General features: G+C 36.7%; 1 protein-coding gene across 1 annotated transcript; it reads left to right on the forward strand.

Annotated features, from left to right (window-relative positions):
• LOC109851409 (pleiotropic drug resistance protein 3-like) lies at positions 1,039-18,557 on the forward strand. The gene is made up of 24 exons (XM_020421524.1): positions 1,039-1,591; positions 2,677-2,800; positions 3,094-3,179; positions 3,706-3,790; positions 4,905-5,064; positions 5,163-5,239; positions 5,523-5,576; positions 5,691-5,781; positions 5,986-6,287; positions 6,374-6,655; positions 6,749-7,062; positions 7,152-7,312; positions 8,179-8,282; positions 8,372-8,525; positions 8,678-8,815; positions 8,919-8,992; positions 9,093-9,425; positions 9,568-9,858; positions 10,461-10,544; positions 14,054-14,187; positions 14,364-14,591; positions 15,750-15,921; positions 16,005-16,259; positions 18,219-18,557. Exons 1-24 carry the CDS (start codon positions 1,152-1,154, stop codon positions 18,483-18,485), a joined length of 4,410 nt encoding a protein of 1,469 aa, XP_020277113.1. The 5' UTR covers positions 1,039-1,151; the 3' UTR covers positions 18,486-18,557.

A 23,416-nucleotide genomic window follows, 5' to 3' on the forward strand; every position in this document is an offset into this window, starting at 1 on the left:
CACAGTTAATGGAGAATGAAGAAATGAACAGACGTATTTGGGAGTTAATTATTAATGGATAATTGGTGGGCAATTAATGGGAATGGCCATTGTTTGGTGGGTTTATTTTCTATTTTATTGTCCGTGGGTCCGCGTACCAAACCTACTAAATTTCCCTTTATTTTTTTGGGTAAATTTACAAATGCTTGGCCATTTTAATGTAACCCGTCAACTATTTTTTTAATTCCACAAAATCTCCTTTCTAACTTTGAGGGGGTTTTATGCATAGTCACCTTGAACTTCTTCTACTCCATAAAATTTCTTGAAGATTTTTTTACTTTAATCATCCAAACTATCACCATCAAATCTAAATAGTAGCATGTCAAGTTACACGAACCAAAAAAGGAAGAAAATATCCTCAACCCCCTCAAATTCAGCTTTTTATTATTTCTGTTATTTTATTAAATTTTGAGGACTAAGGGGCATTTTGCCTTTTTTTCATTACGTGCTTTGCACATGACAAGCTAGATTTGCAGGTGCTCTTTCAAGGGGTCAATGCTAAACTTAAGGGGCGTTTCATGAAATTTTGTTCTTTTCCCCCTATTTTAGGACCGGCAAAGCTTAGGAGTGGGCTGTGCGCTAGGTTGACCCGTGGGCTGGCATCCTAAACTGCTGTCGAGCGTAACCTAGCTCGGCCCGTAGCCGGTCAGGACCGACCCAAGCCTCTTCTCAGCTGGGCCCTAGGCTGAGCTGGGTCAAGAGCTAATCCCGGGACCAGAGCCCTTGCCTCGACCCACAACTGGTCAGCTCGAAATTTTTCTGTTAAATTTTCACAAATAAGGCAAAAAATAAGGAGCGTGCGCTCTACGCTCACCAACGTAAAAAATGATTAGTCGGCCAACGCACCCGATTCCTGGTTCACATGCTCAGCAATAATATAACCAAGTCTTCACTGGCCAATCACATAACTTGCTCCGCGGAAAAGGGTCGCGCTCAACAAAACTAACGTCCGAGTCCAACGCACCCAAGAATTGAGCTACCCGAACTCAGGAGTCGTACGTCTTCTACGCGCAAATCTATTCTTAATGACAACACTCGAAAGTGGATTCGCTTTAAACGATACGTGACAAGAATCTAAACTCACCGCTCGTCAATAAAATACACCTCAAGCCATGTTCCCATCTGCAGTTGCGTCCATTCGTTTAGTGACTTGGTCCAAGAAATCTTCCCTATATATACACATGCCTTTCTCACTCTCTCCTCTCATTGCCAGCGAAAGAATGGCTCCGTTAGTAGTCAATGACATTGAGCTAGAGGAGCTTGCAGGAAGCATAAGGTCTTCATCTCGAAGAAATTCCGGCGCTGGCTCGGCGGGGGAAGGTGAGGATGAGTATGAGCTCCAGTGGGCAGCGATCGAGAGGCTGGGAAGCTTTCAAGGGGTGGGAAAGCCGGTGGCTGGTGGAGATGGCAATGAGGATCGGGGAGAGAAGAGGGCCGTCGACGTCACCAGGCTCGGGGCTCTTGAGAGGCGTCTGCTCATCGAGAAACTCATCAAGCACATTCAGAACGATAACCTCCGGCTGCTGCAGAAACAAAGAGAGAGGATGGACAGGTAAAAGTCTTGATGTTTAGATTGCCAACAAAGTAAATTATGTGCGTATATTTAGGCCTTGGGATGTTGTATCGACTCACGGTAGTTGGACATCGTTAACTAAAAATTGCAGACGTACCCTCTGTAGTTCTATAGGTGGGATATACCTCTGTACTATTAGCTCAAGTGCGGATAGACCCCAGAGTGAACTTTTTTTTTCCTTTCCACTTTTACTTCTAAAAGAGTCAAAAAAAAAAAAAAAATCACTCATAGCACCCCCAAAAAAAAGCTCACTCAGGGCGTTCATTCGCAGAGATAGAACTACAGCGGTTTATCCTCAATTCAATTGGGCTATAGCACAGTGGGTCTATCGACAATCAACACTTTCTGTATCCAAATGATTAATCACGTTGAATCAATGTCTTACATGGCATCTGATGAAAAACATCTTCACCATCTAACTAAGAATCAATGGAACATAAGATAGGAATTAAGATGATCATAAATCAGAAATATATAAGAGGAAGTTAAATCAGAACAGGACCCAGGAAGACCCATTACATAGGGTATTCAACAAAAAGACGCCTACAAGTACAAGTACAAACAATAACAAAGAGATATCGGGAGTTTAAAAATACAAGTGCTGATAAAAATAAAAAAAAATTATCAGAAGTTCAAAAGCACAAATGCCGACAACATAAGCAGTGACCAAAAGGATAATAACCTTATCAGGTAAGACCACCGACCCTCCATATTTAGACAGGGGAATAAAGTTTATTAAAAAAAAAAAAAACTAGTCAAGCCAGGAGGATTCAAGACTGTTTCTCAAAATTTTGGAATTCTTTGCCATCTAAAATTTGGGAATTTCTGTCGAACCTTCTCGTACCCAACTTATCCCTGATCAAGAGTTTGTCATGAATTAGCAACCACACGCGCACAACTCCATATATGCAAGCAAGAAACCTTTATATAGACACATCTAACAACTCTATAGATTTGCAACAAAATGTACAGTTTCATGTATATTGTACAACTGTGATGGATGTGATACACGTATATATTCTGTTGGATTTAACCTCGCATTGATCAAGATGTACGTTTTCCAGAGTAAATGTGAAGCTTCCCACTATTGAAGTACGATACAAGAATCTGACCGTGGAAGCCAAGTGTGAAGTAGTCAAAGGGAAGCCTCTACCCACTTTGTGGAATGCTGCCAAAGGATTTTTTTCGGTGAGATATGCACTCAACATTCAAGTTTAGTTATATAACTTTAATTAAGCCATGGTTTCGTTCTATGTTGCACAATTAATACCTATGTTTCCATATGTTTACAAAAAGAAAAAAATAAAATAAAGAAATGACCTTCTTCTAAAGCTCGTTTTCTAAGGTTGTCTTTAGTCTATAGTAAATATTATGCAAATTGGTATTTTCAAACCAAAAATTAAGTAACCTTAACCCTAAATGGAGTATTTGGTTGGATACGTTAAAAAAATATTCCTAAGTCTATGTTTTTATTTGTACAGGGTCTGGCAAAGGTTCCTGGTTTGAAGGCAGAAGGAACAAAGATAAGCATCCTAAGGGATATCAGTGGCGTTATCAAGCCTTCCAGGAAAGTATTTAGGATTATTATGCACCTAGATTAAAACTAACTAAAGCCAAGTTCCTAATCTAAGGTGTTCATTACAGAAAGCCGTAAGGGTCAGTTTGATGTCACCCATAAATAGAACGGACAGTATCATTATCCAAAGTCATATTCACTTGCAGTGGCGGAGCTAGGATTTTTAACATATGGGGTCCTAAAATTATTGATAATGTAGATTTTACGCACAAATTATTTTAATGACAAACTATAATTTAAAAACACATATGGTGTCCAAAAAAATCGTGAAAATATGCAGCCCAGCAGACTCGAACTCTGGTGGATTACAGGGGTCCTGGAGTGTTAAATCACTGGGCCATTGCTGCACTTATGTTTTTTATATGTAATATCTGGTACATATTTAGATTTTACTGGGGTCCTGGGACCCCATTGGACTCAATGTAACTCCGCCCCTGTTCACTTGCTTAACGATGGGAATTTCTCTGTTTCTTTTGTACATGGAAGTTTACTAACGGAGAGCCTGTCTGGATTGCAGGATGACTCTCTTACTTGGACCCCCAGGATGCGGAAAAACTACTTTGTTGCTAGCACTGGCAGGCCAGCTAGACAAGAATCTCAAGGTTCTTGGTCCTTCTGTTACTCCAGATAGCATAATCATAACTCTATGCATTTTTACGTTTCTATCTTTGATCAGTAAATTCCTGACTTACCTATAATATATTTTTCCTTTCCATGAAACCTTAATGTATTCCTTGACCATAAACCATGTATGTCCTCAAGCTTCTTCAAATATCGTTGGTTCCATAACGGAAGCCATTTCTAGCATTATAAGTAGGGCAGCATAATTTGGACTATTGGAAACTATATTAAATCTTTAGATAACTTGAACATGCTTTATAAGATTTCAACACGAATACGCACACACGCAAACATCCTGGTGTACACACACAATCATCCTGTTAAATTTACCAATTACACTGGCGAGAAAATCTTTTGACATGAAATATCAATGTATAATTATTGTTAAGAAAAAAAGAGTACAAGCTACCACCATATATGCACTTTCCCAACAAGGTATACTGCAATATAAATGAATTGAAGATAAAATCTTGATTGTACTATAGAATGATTTATCTAACTTAAAGATGACCAAGAAAAAGTTCATACATATCTGTCTCATCTCTATTGTGTACTATTTTTGCATTTTACGACATAACTAAACACTATGGTGTAGAGCAGTTTGCACCATCTATAAAAGGGAAGAAAAACAGGCTCACTGATCAGATCTATGTAAATTAAAAAGAATACTGCGATAGAATTCTACGAATACTTTTACCAACTGAAATTGAACAAAATCCATCATTAATTACTCAATCTATTTGTAGTATTAGTCCTATACCTGTTCCTTTTCCTCTCAAATGGTTTAAATTTAGTTCAGTTAATTAGGGTTTTACTGATTACAATACATATAACAAATTTATCCTTCCTCATTTGTTCTAATAAAATGTTTTCTCCTCATTAGCAGTGAGCCAACAGTTGTTTCACAACTAATCCAACAGCTTAAACATGCATACCTTCTAACCTTAACAATCAGTAGTGGGTTTCGTGCATAAACATGTAAAGACAACAATCACTGGATTCAACCAAAACAAATCTCATTTTCAAGTAATTTGACAATTACGTGGGTTTCTATATGAAATTTCAACCATTTATGAATGAGTTCGTGCCACACAGATTACCGGAGAAATTTCATATAATGGCTTCAAATTGGAAGAGTTTGTCCCAGAGAAAACAGCAGCTTATGTAAGCCAATATGACCTGCACATTCCTGAGATGACAGTGAGAGAGACTTTGGATTTTTCAGCACGCTTTCAAGGTGTTGGAAGCAGAGCTGGTAAAGTCTTCACATCATTTGAAATCATTTCTAGATACTGATCGATTGACATCATCTAAGAATGTCATCCTGAATTTATGTTGTTCTTTCCCATAAAGAAATTATGAAGGAAGTCAGTAGAAGGGAGAAGATGGCTGGAATTATTCCTGAATCTGACATAGATACATACATGAAGGTAAATTGCTTATTTTTATGGCATTTTTTCTTCCACAATGGACCTATACTAGATTATCGGCAGTTTTATACATTTAATATAACAAGAAACTCATTTGATAATAAAGATCAATAAATGAATTATTTGTTCCATCAAGTAATCCAGCTTGCACTCTATATATATATTTATGCTGATTAGATAACAACTAAAGAATTCCGGGCTTTGATGATTTCATGCAATAGCTCGTTAGTTCTACTCACATCCTGCACAAAAATGAACTGACGAACGGTTTTGTTAACTCTAGGCAATTTCTATGGAGGGATTAGAAAGAAGTCTCCAAACAGACTATATACTGAAGGTAACTTCTCCCGTAGTCAATAGCAATCATATAATAGCATAACAGTGTGAGTAACTAGTTGATTAGTTGATCTCAGGAACTAATTCACTTTTGTAAATAATGTTTGCTTTGCAGATAATGGGACTGGATATCTGTGCAGATACAATGATTGGAGATGCCATGAGAAGAGGAATCTCGGGTGGGCAAAAGAAAAGACTGACTACAGGTAGTATGAAAAGTACCAATGCAAAAAAAAGAAAAAAGAAAAAAGAAAAAAGAAAAAAGAAAAAAAATAAAATCCAACTAATCCTCCCTACCGAACTTTTTAAAGCTAGGACTCACCATAATGTACTGCCACTTCAATTTTCTTATCTCCTATGATTTTATTATTTCTATACGGCAAGTCTTACCATGCAATTGAACTTGCTAGCCGAGATCATCGTTGGACCGAAAAAAGCTCTATTTATGGATGAAATATCAACTGGACTAGATAGCTCCACGACATTCCAAATTGTTTCCTGTTTTCGACAATTGGCTCACATCACAGAAACTACTATTGTGGTTTCACTTCTCCAGCCTGCACCTGAGACCTATGATCTCTTTGATGATGTCATCTTAATGGCAGAAGGAAAGATTGTATATCATGGTCCTCGTAATGAAATTCTTAACTTTTTTGAAGAATGTGGTTTCAAATGCCCAAAAAGAAAAGGAGAAGCTGAATTTTTGCAGGAGGTAACAAGAACGATGTGTTTATTACGTACCTAATCTCGTGTTGTTACAGATCCTCAAAACTAGCTCTTTGTTTAAAACATGTTCAGGTATTGTCCAGAAAAGATCAAGAACAGTACTGGTCCCATCCACATGAACAGTATCACTACGTCTCAGTCAATCAGCTCCTTGAGAAATTTAAGACGTACTTCATTGGACAGAAACTTGAAGAGGATCTATCAAATCCCTATGACAAGTCTCAGAGCCATAAAAGTGCTTTATCTTTCAGCACTTATTCATTACCAAAGTGGGAACTATTTAAAGCTTGCATGGCAAGGGAACTTCTTATCATGAAGAGGAATTCCTTTACATACATATTCAAAACAATTCAGGTATATATATACTACTCTCTGGGATAAAAATTTTCGTTGCTGATATGAAAAAAATATGCATTCAACTCAAGCAGTTATCCACTCCTCTTGCAGCTCTCCATTACTGCAAGCATCACAATGACTTTTTTCCTACGTACACGGATGGGAGTTGATGTTCTTCATGCTAATAGCTACCTCGGAGCACTGTTTTACACCCTGATGATCCACATGGTCAATGGATATCCAGAGTTGTCTATGACAGTTTCTAGGCTACCTGTGTTCTACAAACAGCGGGATTTTTACTTCTATCCTGCATGGGCTTACGCAATTCCTGCTTTTCTCTTAAAAATTCCTGTTTCTCTGATAGAATCTCTAATATGGACATCTATTACGTATTACGGAATTGGATACAGCCCAGAGCCAGAAAGGTAGCCTTCAAAGTTTTCCCTAGATTTCCAACTCTTAAGGTTGAGATGACAGACGCACATCACTGATCAACTTTCTTATTTCTTTTCAGGTTCTTTCGCCAATTTCTTCTACTTTTCACTGTGCACCAGATGTCACTTTCTATGTTTCGTTTCCTTGCCTCGTATTTCCAAACAGCAGTGGCCTCTTCAATTAGTTGTACCTTGTCTTTACTACTTGTCATGACATTTGGTGGTTTCATTCTCCCACGCCGTAAGTCTATTCCATCCATATTCTAATCTTATTATCACCATCATCGTTATCACACCTTTTATAAATAAAAATGGAATCCTATATCAAGCATAAACCAGTTAAGCTACACAAAACAATTGTGCAGACTTTTTTCCAGCTAAGATCCACTAGATGACAGCACCTAGACCAACCTGATGCTGACCAAACACGTCACACTAGTGTAACCAAGACGAAACTTACCCCAGAGTCTGTTGCGTGGATACGGGTGCAGACGCAGAAAACAACAAATTTGTAAAACGTAGGATACAGGAACATACACAATTTTTTTTTTTTACATGAGATCAATATAGTTTTTCATTCACATGTTAACAGAACTAAAATTTCTATAATTTATGTTCCTTTATTAAGTAAATTATAAATTGGAAAATTGCTCGGTTTTCTACGTACCTAAACAACCCTTTAAAGCATACTTATAAATCGGCTATGGGCAAAAATGAACCTAGCCTTAGTCTAACGAGTTGCAGAAATTTGAGGGAAAATATAACTCATCCAAGAAGTGTATCACGTTTCATGAGTGTCTTAAACTTAAAAATAATATGTATTATATAATTGAGGCGACACCTGAATACATTTATGTATATATACAAGAAGTGTCCAAGGAGTGCCGGGTGTCGAACGAGTGTCTGACATGGACGGATAGAAAAGTGTCAGACATGTACATGGGAGCCTAGATAAAGTGTCCAGGTAACTTAGTCTAGAGTAAAGAAGTGTATATACTAAGAGATAAAGAGACAAGATGTGCGTTCCTAATATACAAAACAAAGGAAGAGTAAAGTGGAATCACATTTCAGAATGAAATTTAAAATGTACCTGGTTTTCTTTTGCAGACTCTATGCCGAGCTGGTTTAAATGGGGATATTGGTGTTCCCCATTAACATATGCGGAGATAGGCTTGGCAGTAAATGAGTTCCTCGCACCACGGTGGGAAAAGGTAAGGCGCAACACCCGAGTAACTGGTTCTCACATTATCCTCACTTAAATCTCTCTCAAACTCCTTTCTGAATATCTCCTATTTCACAGATTGCATCAGCAAATATAACTATAGGAGAGCAAGTGTTGACAAGCCGTGGACTGGACTTCAATGGCTATTTCTACTGGATATCAGTGGGTGCCTTGGTTGGATATGTTTTACTTCTCAATGTGGGATTTACTTTGGCAATAACTCTCAAAAAACGTAAGCCACGCCAACTAATTGTAATATATTTGACTACACTTCTCCAGTTTAATATTCAACCCATGAAAAAATTGTTCTTGAGCTGGGGAGATCTTAACTCATCTTATTTCCTAGCAAGAAAAATGAACTAACAAGAAGACTCCAATTTTCAGCACCAGGAGTATCTCGAGCAATCATCTCCCGCGAGAAGCTTTCTCAAATAAAGAGAGAAGGCTCTAGGAATGCAATGGACCTAACGAATACATCCAAAGATACATCGTTGGAAACTTCAACAGAGAACAGGAAAAAGGGTAGACACTTTATTTCTTTATTCAATAGAGAAAGAACTATCAAACATCAATATGGGATAGTACTTAAATCAGAATAGATTGATTTTTAAGAAACATGCTGCAGGAAGGATGACTCTACCCTTTGTTCCACTCACATTAGCATTTCAGGATGTACAATACTATGTCGACACTCCTCCGGTAATCATGTTCAAATCGTCACTATATCTTATCGAAGAGGACTAAATTGTATGTAAAGTTTCTTTTATTATACTTACAACATTATTATTCTAACTATCAGGAAATGAAAGAACATGGCCATGCAGAAAAAAAACTACAGCTGCTCCATAATATTACTGGTGCATTCCGACCTGGAGTTCTTTCAGCATTGATGGGTGTCAGTGGTGCAGGAAAGACCACACTATTGGATGTTCTTTCTGGAAGAAAAACAGGGGGCACTATTGAAGGGGAGATAACAATTGGAGGATATCCTAAGGTTCAAGAAACATTTGCCAGGATATCAGGTTACTGTGAGCAGAGCGACATACATTCTCCACATATTACAGTAGAAGAGTCGGTAATATATTCAGCTTGGTTGAGGCTTCCATCACAAGTTGATCCAACTACTAGACGTGTGAGTTTTCTGCATAACCTCATTTTTGCATAAAGTACACATATAAATATGCTTGGGGAATGAAACTACAAAGTTCAATTTTAGATATACTCCTTGTCTGTAAAGGCTGGACTGAACTAAAACAGTTATATTTGATTATCAGGAATTCGTAACTGAAGTCCTTGAAACAATTGAGCTTGACGAAATCAAAGACTCCTTAGTTGGGATACCTGGGATCAATGGATTATCTACTGAACAGCGGAAACGACTGACGATTGCAGTAGAGCTTGTTGCAAATCCATCTATTATATTCATGGATGAACCCACATCAGGTTTGGATGCTAGAGCAGCTACTATTGTTATGCGTGCAGTGAAAAATGTCGTGGGGACAGGAAGAACGGTGGTCTGCACTATTCACCAACCTAGTACTGATATATTTGAGACATTTGATGAGGTAATAATTGATTTATCTTGCAAATATAGAGGCAATGATGTCACATAAACGCAGTAAAAAAAAGAAACAAGATTTATAAGAGAAATTATTTTTTTTATAATAATAAGGAAAACTAAACTGTAATCTAAAATGCTTATAGTCAAAGCATGCCTTCATACTCCAATGACTTGACTAACATGGTGTATTGAAACGAATCAGCCATAATTTTCATCCTAAATTCATGTGGCGAGTTTTCTCCCGTTAACCCTAAATTTGTGAAAGCTGCCTATTGGTTATATATCTCATTAAACAGCACAAAACATTTATTCATCAGTGGATGAAAACCATCCACATGATCAAAGTGCTATACAAGCTCCCTGGTTTTACTATTCATTTTAAGAATACATAACAGGGCATTGTAGCAAAAAATCCAACCTCCTAAAGGATCCTTAAATTTCAGGTTTATTAACATTGAATACTTGAAGTATAGCCAACGGAGATTTCTTCCTATGCCTTAATTTCTTGCGATGGCCATTTACTGTATAATTTCTTTTCACAGGACTTACTTCTTTTCTGCTATTTGATTCGGATTTTAACGGAAAAACAATTTCATCTTCCTGCAGCTAATTCTCATGAAAAGGGGAGGTCAATTGATATATGCTGGGCCATTAGGTCAACATTCATATAAAGTTATTGAGTACTTTGAGGTAAGTTCTATGATATTCATGATCTTTTCAGGTTATGAAGTTTGCTTTTAAGGTAGGTTAAGAATTAAGATACACAAGAGGCCTGTCTCTCTAGTCTAATTTAGGATTTATATATTGACATTGATCTTAAGTTTCACATAGGTTGGAACCTGGAAGTTGGAAGTTAGCATTTGCCAGAACCATAAATTCATCATTATCAATAATCTTATTCCACGGCCTTATGAAAATGACATACAAAGTACCATAATTATTATTGTATAAGGAAACTTGGAGAACCTAAATTTAGTACCGCATGGGAAAATACGTAATTGTACCTTATTATCTTTCTCCTATGAATAAAAACCTGGCTCTCCCTCTCTGGGATTGTCCTTTTACCATGGAACACGATAAAACCACTATCTACGATATGTTACCAGTTACAGATGAAATGTCTGCTATGATACTGCCTAAATCAATTATGGAATAGTAACATTAACTATTTAGCTAAATTACTTAATTATCAGGGAAGTGATGAATTGTCAGCATCGAAAAATAATAGAAATTTTGTGGAGCACAATGCACGTAGAAAAAAAAAATTATCCAGGGAAGAGGAGTTAGAAAATGGTATGATGTGCTGCAAAGATAAAACGAGAAAAAAACATGATTATGCAACAAATTAATTTCTTGATATATCATAAACAGGTAGCCGAAAGCTACTAAGTTAGCATGATATGGTGCATGTAGTAGCTTGGTAACAAAAAGATGAGATAAGATGACCCTTGAAATGCTGAAAATGTTTTCAATATAAATCATGTTTGCTGCAATATGAACTCAGCTCACAGGGGCAAAGCCGTATAGGGCCCAACAGGGCACTGCCCCCCACCCCACCTCCCCGCGTGGATTATAATAAAAAAAAGGATTTATTGAATTTAAATACCCAACAGTTTTCCCTATTTTCCACTTATATACCCTCTCTTGTTTTTGACATTAATACACCCTAAAGTTCATCAAAATTGCGCTAATATACCCTCATTTGTTTTTAGCATCACTTATATATCCTCAACTGTTATTAAAAACTTAAATTAAAACTTGCACTTAAGTACCCTAAACTTTTTATAACTTGCAGTTAAATACCCTAAATTATGCAAACGCAAGAATTTCCTCCTAAAATTCTCATGCAACACTCACATTCTAATTTTCATGTTTGGGTCTATATGACAAATTTCACATTTGCATAATAAAAGATATTAATGTGCCAATTTTAAACAATTTAGGGTATATAAATGCCGAAAAACAAGGGAGAATATATAAATGCCACGAAAAACAATTGAATCAGAGAATGGATTTAATTCCCCTCTTGACAATGGAAAGAAACTGAGGATCAAGTGTCTTCTTCACATACAAAAGTACATGAATAAAAATGACTCAAATGCATAAATAGGTATAAATCTATACCCCAGTTCAATGTCTTGTTAAGTAATAATCTTTATATGTTAATCAATTGTTAAAAAAAGTTCATATGCACTATCGTGTTTAATTATTTTTTGGACCCCCCTATCAAAATTTCTGGCTCTGCCACTGTCAGCTCACCTTTCTGATTGAAGAAACTAAGATGAAATAAAAATATTTCCATGAATATTAGAAGGAGGGAGAAAGCATACATTTTATTGGGAACGGATGAACTATATGTAAATGACAGGGTAACAACTGAGAGATAGCACATCAATAGTAGATGAAGCTTTGAATGCAGTGCACATAAATATGAGGCTCAAGAAGCGAAACGTATGTGTAGTTATTTGGTTAACAAGTAGAATTGATGAGCTACAATTTGATCTTTGTAGTGAGTCGACAGGAGTAGGAAAAGCTATAACTTCAGGTCTTCACAAGTTAGAATTTGTAGCTTTAGCACTAATGTGCTATTATTTGCATTTCTCAACATAAATGCACTACTATAATTTGCAACTTTGGTGTTAATGCCAAAACTTCTGTTAGTATGCATGAAATTTATATTGCAAGTATCAGAATAATGCAATATTACGAAAATGCTACAGGGGAAGGGACAACACTTTAACTGTGTCTAACCCAAAGGATTCAGTATAGTTTTACCATAAGTTGGATGCGTGTGGGTACGGGTGCAGGTGCGAGCACGGGATACGGCAAATTTGTAAAAGGTAGGGTATGGGGACATTGAAGAAACTCATGGGATATAATAATAGTCCTGAGCTATATATATATAAATGACCTTTTTAAATCGTAGTTCTTAAAGCAGAAACAAACTCAACCCTTATCCAACAAGTTACAAAAATGGATGTGTAGGATGTATATCTAAGAAGTATATAAGTGTTTTAAATTAAACATGCATTGTATAATTGAATACAAGTCTTAATAAATTTATGCATATATTTAAGGAGTGTCCAAGAAGTGTTGGGTACATTTGCGAGTATGACACGTGTCGATGCAGGAACAACTCCATAGAAGTACAAAGGTAATAGGTTTTACCTGAAGGGTGACAGCAAGATCAATATTTCTACGCCATAACATGTTGGCAGGTCATTGGTAACAGAGATGCAACTTGAGTGCAGATAATACAAAGAAATTCTTCTTGTCTATGAAATTATAAATTCCGCATCATCAACTTGTTATACTTGGTTCCTTCACATAAAGATGGCACATTTTCAAGAAAAAGTAAAAAATGAAGAGCTATTTAAAATAAATGTGTCAAGTATCCAATATTGCTACATTATCAATGAACCAAAGACACTAGCCATCAACAAAAGTATAAGGATGCAACTACGTGGGTTAGGAAAAAATGGAAAGGAAAAAAGAAACAGACATAGGCAGGCAGATATTTAAAGAAGAACTAAATGAATAATTGACTAACACCAGAATGAACGCATGTAAACACTAATCATTATCTACGATATAAGGCACAACAAAATTTTCTCTGTGAAGGAAGCTGTATGAGGCCAAAAAAGAAAATAAAAGAACGAAGAAAAGAGGATAGTAAGGTACCTGACTAGTTGATTGTCCCAGGCTTATAGCTTGAGAACAGAGGTTTGAGACTTTGAAAACAGAGCCCCTCGTACACTACACAGGTAAGAAGTAAGAGACCAGCAGAGAATACTAATGAATGGCATAGCAGACTTGACAGACTATTTGATTGAGTTTAGTTGCAGATGTAATTTGAAAGAAAAAACTGCATGAAGGAATAAAACATATGAATACTGTGCATCCTTCGAAACATTTAAGCAAACAAACGAATATAAATATTCCCAATGGAAGATGTAGCCAGAGGAGCATGATTCTGATTGATGATGTATTAGTATATAGTTAGGAACTTAGGATATAAGAGTCATTTTAGCAACAACAGAGATACAATGTTTGACTATGTACACTTGTGACACAGTTTAAATATACTTGAGATGAAACTACAGCAAGTTAGCTTATTTTATTTAAGTTCTAGTATAGTTATGTAGCACGTATATACTAATCGTCAAAACACTAACTTGAGATTTTACTTCCTGTATCAGGGCATTGCTGGAATATCAAGGATAAAGGACAATTACAATCCAGCAACATGGATGTTGGAAGTTACCTCTACATCTGTTGAAGCACAACTTAATGTAGATTTCGCGCAATTATACAAAGAGTCATCACTCTACAGGTGAGTAATTACTGATGCCTATATTGATATATCTATATTAACTATATAATTGGAATCCTGTATAAATAAGTGATTATTGATATATAACAACACAAACTAATCATGATAAGTTATGAAATTTCTTATTAGGAGCAAATTGTTTTCTTACCTTATTTACCAAATTTCCCAATTTTCAGGGATAACCAAGAGCTAGTCAAACAACTGAGCAAACCACCACCAGACTCAACTGAGTTACATTTCCCTACCCGTTTTCCACAAAATGGTTGGGGGCAGTTTAAAGCTTGTCTATGGAAGCAGTATCTGTCATACTGGAGAAGTCCTCATTATAACTTGACGCGCACGATATTTACAATAATCTCATCAACAGTATATGCAGCTTTGTTCTGGAAGCATGGGAAAACAATGTAAGTCAGTATGTTTATTTCAGGTGCTTTAGATTTACCTTTAAATTTAGTAATATAACAGATTTTCTAGCTGGAATTTGAATAACATTAACTGTAACTAGTTGCAAATTGTAATTGCAGTTGCAATTTTTTGGGAACCAAAGATTTCCTACATGATAATAAACCTGAAGCCAGACACACAGACAAAGATAATCTACAATTTTCCGTTAATTGACCAATAGCATGATAGGAATGGAATTTGCATGGGATTCTATTACAGAGGCAAAACTTTATTTCATTAAAATAGAAAATTTTGAATAGGCAATAGCAACAGAAAAAGTCATAAAAGTTGCTCTAGAATTTTCACTTAGGATACAAGTGCAGACTGACAATATCTGCAAATACTGAGCTTGCCTATTGAAGGGTTAAAACTATAAGATGAGGATATATAAAAAGAAATGATGTAGGTAAAAGGAAAAGGTTTGAAAAAAACATGTTTTCATGTTTTCATGTTTTGAATGAAAAAGCACTATAGGCTACTGATAGCTAATGTTGTTTTGTTTTCTTTTCACCCATCAGACATGGTGTTTTGAGAGCTTGTAAGAAATCAAGTTTCAGAAAATTAACCAAACTTTATTGATTAGTGAACTATAGATCACCAAGATCACATTTCTTGCATATCATTCTTGAAAAAATGAACTATGGGGACATAAATCTTATCAACTTTTGAAATGACAAATTCATGAGAGCTCCCAAATTTTGGGTCTTGTGGGAAGCTCACCATAATAACCTTTTTAAGAGGCAAGCATGATCTAGAACTAAAAATAGAACAAATTGTTAACTGCAAGCTGACCTTAGTTTGTTACCTCAGACCAGTCAGATATCAAGAATAAGAAATGGAAGTATTGTATAAAATGTTATTAGTGCTTCTAATTGAGATAAGTCACATAACACTTCTATTAAATCCAGACTTGAGGAGTCAGCTAACAGAGTTATACAAACAACAACCAATACACGCATGATAATAGTTCTCTTTTCACAAAGGAAGTCCAAATTGAACTGGATTCTATTTTTGAAATAATAACAGCACCAACAACAACAACAGCAATAACAATAACAAATATAGAATATGGGTCATACTTTCTGTACTGATGCCACTCTTTCTTCTGTTTGTTGAAGAAACAACCAACAAGATCTGTTCAACGTGTTTGGATTGATGTATATTTCCTCAATCTTCTTTGGCATAATAAGCACGACATCAATTTTTTCATACGTAGCAACTGAGCGCACTGTCCTCTACCGTGAGAAATATGCAGGAATGTACTCTTCATGGGCCTACTCATTTGCACAGGTTAATCAGTTTTTTTTGAGAAAATACAGACTCGCAGCCTGCATGAATTTATAGCAAGTTCTGATGTTCTCTATTTTCTGCAGATGGTCATTGAGATTCCTTATGTATTTATCCAAATAGGAATATTTGCGATCATCATATATCCAACAGTTGGCTATGTCTGGTCGGCTCAAAAGTTTTTATGGTTCTTCTTCACAATGTTCTGCACATTGCTCTATTTCGTTTACATAGGAATGTTGCTTGTTTCGGTGACGCCAAATGTTCAAATTGCTTCAATATTGCAATCTCCATGCTATGCATACCTATATCTCTTCTCAGGCTTTATGGTTCCTGGCCCGGTAAGTAATTCATTCAGTTCCTTTAATTATTAACTTGGGACAAAGTCGCCCTGGTTTAGATCCTTAGAATGAAAAATCGTTCATTCTGTCAGTCATGCTTCTACAAATTTGTTCCCAAGGATTTTTCCAGTAACCTACTACTGTTAAGAGACTGAAGCTTACACACACTTTCAGTAGGTCACACATTAAAACCAAATTACAAGGCTTCACACATTAAAACAAAATTATAATGCTAGGACATTCTTGAACAGTTCGGATCCAGAATTTCTAGAGAGTGGTGTAACCATGTAATTAATAATTAAGTAAAATTTACAAGTATTCCTGAAACTTTTTCATATTTAAAAGCAAATACATAATCACATCATTAATTACACAGTAACTTCAACCATTGGTTATATAAGGAACCTGTTGGGATTAAATTGATCAGATAAGTACACAAAATATTTAGCAAAAATACTGAAACAAAAGCAAACACAACCAACACCAAGATTTAAATGGTTCGGCACTACGTCCTACATCCATGGGCAGTGAGAAAAGAAGAGATTGCTATCACATGAGAATAGAACCAGAGATGAGAAAAGGATTTACAATCAGTACCCTACTCTCGTAGATTATTCCCTCACCAAAAAATCTAAATGGATAAACCTAATTTAATCTTGAGGCAAATTGGAATATATCTCATTAAGTGGGTCTTCACAAATGCTACTATCTCTTGCTGCGGATTTCAATGTGAAGCAAAGAAACTTCGTTTAGTTTGGACTTTGTTTGCTTATATAGCCATGCCTAGAAATCAAGGCATTAAATAGTATACTCCAAGGGGTCATATGACACCTATGACACCACTTCCCCACAAGTGGATCCACCATTGTTCTTGAATAGAATCAATGCCACAAAATGACTAGTAAAACTAATTCCATAAAGCTAGGTTGAATTGTTCCACATGGTAACGCTGCTCACTGATTCTGAAAGTGCAACCGTGGGATCTAGGAGATCGAAACATCGAAAGTACACGGAACCACAAAACAAAATTAAAGCACTCACAAAAGACAAGATTATAAGGTTTGACCCAAAAATCTGGCCTATGTCCTCAGATATTTGGGAGATAGATTCACTATGTGAAATATAGAGTATTAAGTCCAAAGGATTCAATCTGTAGAATCTCATATTCTCCTACGCCTAGAATTGAATAGATCTAGGTATTCTTTCTTGCCTCCTTTTTTTCCTCTGCCCCCCTCTCTTCCCCTTTTATGGTTATGTTCTACATACTGAAAAAACCAAAAATACACCCACCAACACCTCCTTGACCTTCCTGTCTATCCAGAATCAAGACAAGAACAGCGACAGTTTATTGGTCAGATTAACTCTGCCAAGAATCTTTGGTGTTCAATCATATGCTTTGCAGTTACATCACAATCTATTTGATACATTCTGATTGTTTCCTCCTATTTTACGATTCCTTTTATTTTCAATCGATAATGTAATTTCAATATGATTGTCAATGCCTAAAAAAACGCACTTTCCTATGGTATAGCTTCTCATGTTTCATTTTCATCTGACTTTCTATATATAAGACTTTGAAAGTTGGAAGTATGCTCCTTCTTTGAAGGAGGCTAAACAATTTACCACAGGCGAGAATTCCTTGAAACTGACAGGCCTTCTAGGTTTTTCATAAAATCCTTTTTGTCTTTGCTAATATAAAATTCACAGGCTTGGCAGACATTGCAAACATGTGATGCATTTTTCCCAAGTTTATAGGTAGTTGACAATCTTTCCTGATCAGTTCAAATTCTCTTTGACTTGGAGTTTTTTAAAACCTAGAAGCAAATATATGATAAATATATCTACTGAAAAAGGGCATATTTCTGATCTATCATTCATCTTTTTGAGTTAAGAAATTTTAAGGATTCCTAAATTAACTTTATGCATTATGCTCATTTTCTCTTTGGTGACTCCTTGCAGCAAATCGCGAAGTGGTGGATTTGGCTTCACTATATCAGCCCTGTGACCTGGACATTAAATGCCCTCTTATCTTCACAATATGGAGACAATGACAAGGAGATCATGGTGTTCGGAGAGACGAAATCAATTTCCTCTTTTATAAAGGATTACTATGGGTACCATCATGACCGTCTGGGATTTGTTGCTATTATCCTTATAGCCTATCCTCTTGTCTTAGGTCTTCTTTTCGCATTTTGTATACAAAAGCTAAATTTCCAAAGAAGATGAAGATGAAAGCTTCTGTACTAGCAAATAATGATCTGAAAATATAAACATGGCATCATTGATTACAATTTAAAAGCTGTACTTGCAAGATTTCATAACAAATTGCATATTAAAATTCAACGTAGTCTATACATGTAATGGAAATTCCTACAGTGAACTACTCGTTCCGAAGATATCTGCAAAGAAATACATGATGACCTGACTCGTAACAAAAGAAAAACATGTCTGCATGACTCGCACTTGCTAGTTAATTTCAGCCATATATGGTTGCAAGCATGTATATAGGACAAACTATCTCAAGTGTGCGTTCATTCAACCCAATAACTTTGAAAAAATGCCCAAGATTGACAGATATAATGGATAGAAACCTCATCTCAACTCTCAACAAGTACCACATGTTACAAATAACTAGCATGATAACTCGAAGCTTGAACAAAGCAGCAAGCAACCAAAAATTAGCGGAATAGAAAATGAAAAGCTATCTAACAAGGATTTATGACTGGATGTAAATCATGTATATCGGCTATCCCTCCAAATATTTATGCTCTTTTCACCTCCAATCGTAACTTACACAGGCTTCTTATAGGGAAAAGAACAGATAAATAAACCTCTTAACAACAGATCCATTGCCATGTCATACCTCTAAGGATAGATAAACATCTGCTCTTGTCAACAGTTGGATCGAACACTCCTTTGGTAATCAAGCATGGCATAACAGTAACAAAAAAGAGAGAATAAAAGGACCCACATTATCGTCAGAATAACAGGACTGGACCAGTTTTCAAGCCAAGCCAGAAAAAAAATTTCGAGCATGAGGAGAAACATTTAAAACCATAAATTGGGTTCTCCCAATCCATGTTGCACTGTTTGCAATGATCATCTAATAAGTCTTCAATTGCAACGAATGGTTACCGGATAATTTCACCAGCAGACCACCCATTGTAACATCCAATTACGATGAATGTTGGAAAGTAGTAATAGAAGGATCACACCCATGTTTAAGCTAAAAAATCACGCGCAAGGACTGAAATTTGTAAAACGACAAACTTTCTCTGCTCTCGGTTTGATGAATGATTACTGAACAATTTCACTAGCCGACCATCCGTTGTAACTTCATAGATTCACGGTCAGATAATTATAGCACACCGGCGCATATTGCTCTTACGCAAACACATCTATCTAATAGAGATATTACTACTTACCAACATGATTGATAGATCTTTAGTATTCTGAGGAGGACATAACGTACATTTTATAGCTAAACCAAATAACTTGAATGAGGAAAAAATGCAAGTTTCTATTTGAATATATGATGTAGATTACAGCACCAATAGGGATAATTTTGGGTATGAAAAGCAAATCAAAATCAACCACCTCCTATTCTATAACTGAATGAAGAAAAAGTAAGATGGCAACGTGCAATTGAACGCACAGAATGAACCTTGTTAATGGAATCCTTCAACTTACCGAGAAAAAATTCCCCTTTCCCTGGGGAAAAAAGCCCATTAAATTGGTTTTCTTGAACATAAATTGAACGTGATAATGCAAAATTATACAAATGAAGAAATTTTTGATTTAAACTCATTCTAACTTTTAATTTGAAAAAACGACCCACTCCCATTTTATTTAGAGAAACCGACCCATTTCGTGGCCACATCAGCACCGTGGCCACGAAATGGGTCGGGTTTTTTAATCTCGCCTCTAAATAGTCGGGGTTGGTAATCCCGGGGTTGCTAACCCCGATTATTTTGCACGCCCTGGTTAATATACATGCTAAATTAGTCGGGATTGGCAACCCCGACTAATTTAGCATGCTGTCTAATTGGTCGGGGTTGGGAACCCCGACCAATTCGAAAGCCCGCTATCGAAATGGTCTATTTAGAGAAACCGACCCATTTCGTGGCCACATCAGCACCGTGGCCACGAAATGGGTCGGTTTTTTTAATCTCGCCTCTAAATAGTCAGGGTTGCCAACCCCGACTATTTTGCACGCCCTTTTAATATACAGACTAAATTAGTCGGGGATGACAACCCCAACTAATTTAGCACGCTGTCTAATTGGTCGGGGTTGGAAACCCCGACTAATTCGAAAGCCCGTTTCAAAATGGTCGATGTTCCCAACCCCGACCATTTAGCAGAGACTTTTGTCCCAGCGGACGAGTCACTACCAAATATTTACAGGGAAGGTGAGGATGTATGGCGTGCTCGCATCCCGATTATATGTTTTGAGATTGTCGAGATGCACGTGCCCGATCGTGTGCTCCGGCAATTTGGGCTACAACAACATATTCCAATCCCTGTGGAGAGAATAGAGCGAAATCCCAGAAAAGATGCACATCATGCAAATTGAGAATATATTCGACGTGCTTACATCGGGAGGTGGGAGTTGAGGGAGGAACAGGTAGTGATGGAGAGGGCTAACACACCTGACCTAGGTATGTATTTGCGGTGGTATTGGGGGATTACTCGTAGGTGGATATTTCAAGAGAACAAAGCCCCTAAGGAGTACATACCAAGAGGCCCGGTTGAGAGAGAGTTGGTAAGTGTATAAACAAAATATACAGTTATTTTGTGAGTTTTATTTTATTATCATCCACTTGATAATAATTTTCTTTCGGTTTTTATCTTATAAGTACAAGAGCTCGAAGAGCTTTCTACTATGGCGCATGATGCGTTGCGAACGACTACCGAGCTAGAGCCGAGGAACATGTTCCTTCGCATGATAAAAAAAGATTCGGTCTGCTCTTCAGAGGACATGTAATACAAGACGTGATGGACGTGAGGAGCGACCAATTGAGTACGGGCGTCGACGGTTTTGAGGACACACGGGGGCAGGCTCAAGCCGTGCACATGATGAAGCTGGCAGCTCACAACAGGCTCAAGCCAAATGTTCACAGCCGGTTCGAGTCGACGAGAATGTCATGCACTCCCAACTTCACACACAACCGAACGAGGATCTCATCCTAGCTCATATCGAAGGTGAACGGGGAAGGGGGAGAGGAAGAAGAGGGAGAGGGAGAGGAAGATGAAAGGGAGTTGTAAATATTTGTTTAGTTTCGATATACTTGATAGGATTTTTTGCGTTTGAATATTATGTATCCCATTGAGTATTGATTATTAGTATGTGAATTGCACGGTATGTATCCGATTGAATATGGATTTTTAGTAAGTAAAATGAATGTTTGCGATTATGGATTGGTATGTGTTATTTGTGATTGTGATTGCATTGTAGATTTATAAATGTGTACCATTAGTTGGTGGATTGATATGTTCTAACAGGAGTTTGATTTTCCAGCTGAAAGTGGGGAGGAAGAGCTCTGCAAAATGATCGGGGTTGGGAACCCCAACCATTTTGTGCACCTACACGAAATGGTCGGGGTTGGGTTGGGAACCCCAACCATTTTGTGCACATACACGAAATGGTCGGGGTTCCCAACCCCGACCATTTTGCCTTAGCCAACTTTTGCTTCAAAAGTCTCTGCTAAATGGTCAGGGTTGGGAACCCCGACCAATTAGATAGCGTGCTAAATTAATCAGGGTTGCCAATCTTAACTAATTTAGCCTGTATATTAGCTAGGGCATGCAAAATAGTCGGGATTGACAACCCCTACTATTTAGAGACGAGATTAAAAAAACCGATTCATTTCATGGCCACGGTGCAGACGTGGCCACGAAATGGGTCGGTTTCTCTAAATAAAATGGAAGTGGGTCGGTTTTTCAAATTAAAAGTTGGAATGAGTTTAAATCAAAAATTTCTTTTTATACAAATAGCAATGATAAAGGGGAAAAGGTAAGGAAATAAACAAGCTAGATTCTGCATAATCCGGAAGAAAATTTACCATAGTAATAAGTGAGTGGGAGAGAGAAATGGAAAACGCCCTCGCTGTAGCCACGAGTGAGAGGATGGAGTTCGATAAATTCGGAATCTGTTCTTTCAGTTTAGTCCCACATCGGTCGGTTAATTGAGCAGCCTGTGGGGTTGCCAGACTATAAAAAAGCTAGCCTCGACACAGTAGAAAATCACGCAGCTGCGTGGTGAGTACAGAGCGAACTATTCTTTCGCCTTTTACTAAAGAATACCGTGTGCTCTCCACATCAAAGCAGCATACGCCACTTTTTGGTGGGTTGTCCTTTTTAACAAAAAGGACCCCAACAATTCTTAACTTAAATATTAAAATTGGTTATTTTAGTGCTTATATAGGGTGTGTTTGGCAACAAGTTCAAATTAGATTAAGACTGAACCAAAATTGGGTTAGGACTGAACTTTGCTTGTCAAATTTTTAGATCAGAGTTTGCCCAATTTTTTAAGCCTAAATAATGTTACTAAACAGTTTTCTTTTGAGCCATGGGGGTTTGGTCCAAAAGAAAACTGGGTTAGGATTGGTCCTGGCCCAATACCATCCCGTATTCTCATTGGTAATGACAACACTTCTATTCAAAATTTTATAATTTGCACCCAGCATCTAGAATTGAGAATTTTTCACTAGAAGTCCTGACTACACTTGCATCCACTGACGTATTAGTTACTAAAATTTTTTACACTTAATTTTAAATTCAGTGTTAAGCCTATCTTAGTTCTACTTCAAACCTATTGGATAGATTTAACATTAATTAACGGTTAAAATGTTTGGAAATTACCGTAGGGGTGTCATGGAAAAGTTATAACAAGACTTATTAAAGAGCAAATTTTAAAAAACTTTAGGGTATATAGTGCTGCTAAAAACAAGTGTTGGTATATGACTATGTAAGTGCGAAGTATGAGATAATTACAAGGTATTAAGTGCTAATCTGTACTACTATGTAAAAAACTAAGCGAAGTAATCAAAATGTTGAAGGAATGAAAGGACATTTCCTCGTCGTCATTATAATGTAAAGGAAATGGTTACAATTTTGAAAGAATAATTTCTTTTTTCATTTTTTTTCTTTCCCTTTTG

Source organism: Asparagus officinalis, chromosome 8, assembly GCF_001876935.1.
Source record: "Asparagus officinalis chromosome 8, Aspof.V1, whole genome shotgun sequence".
NCBI lineage: Eukaryota > Viridiplantae > Streptophyta > Magnoliopsida > Asparagales > Asparagaceae > Asparagus > Asparagus officinalis.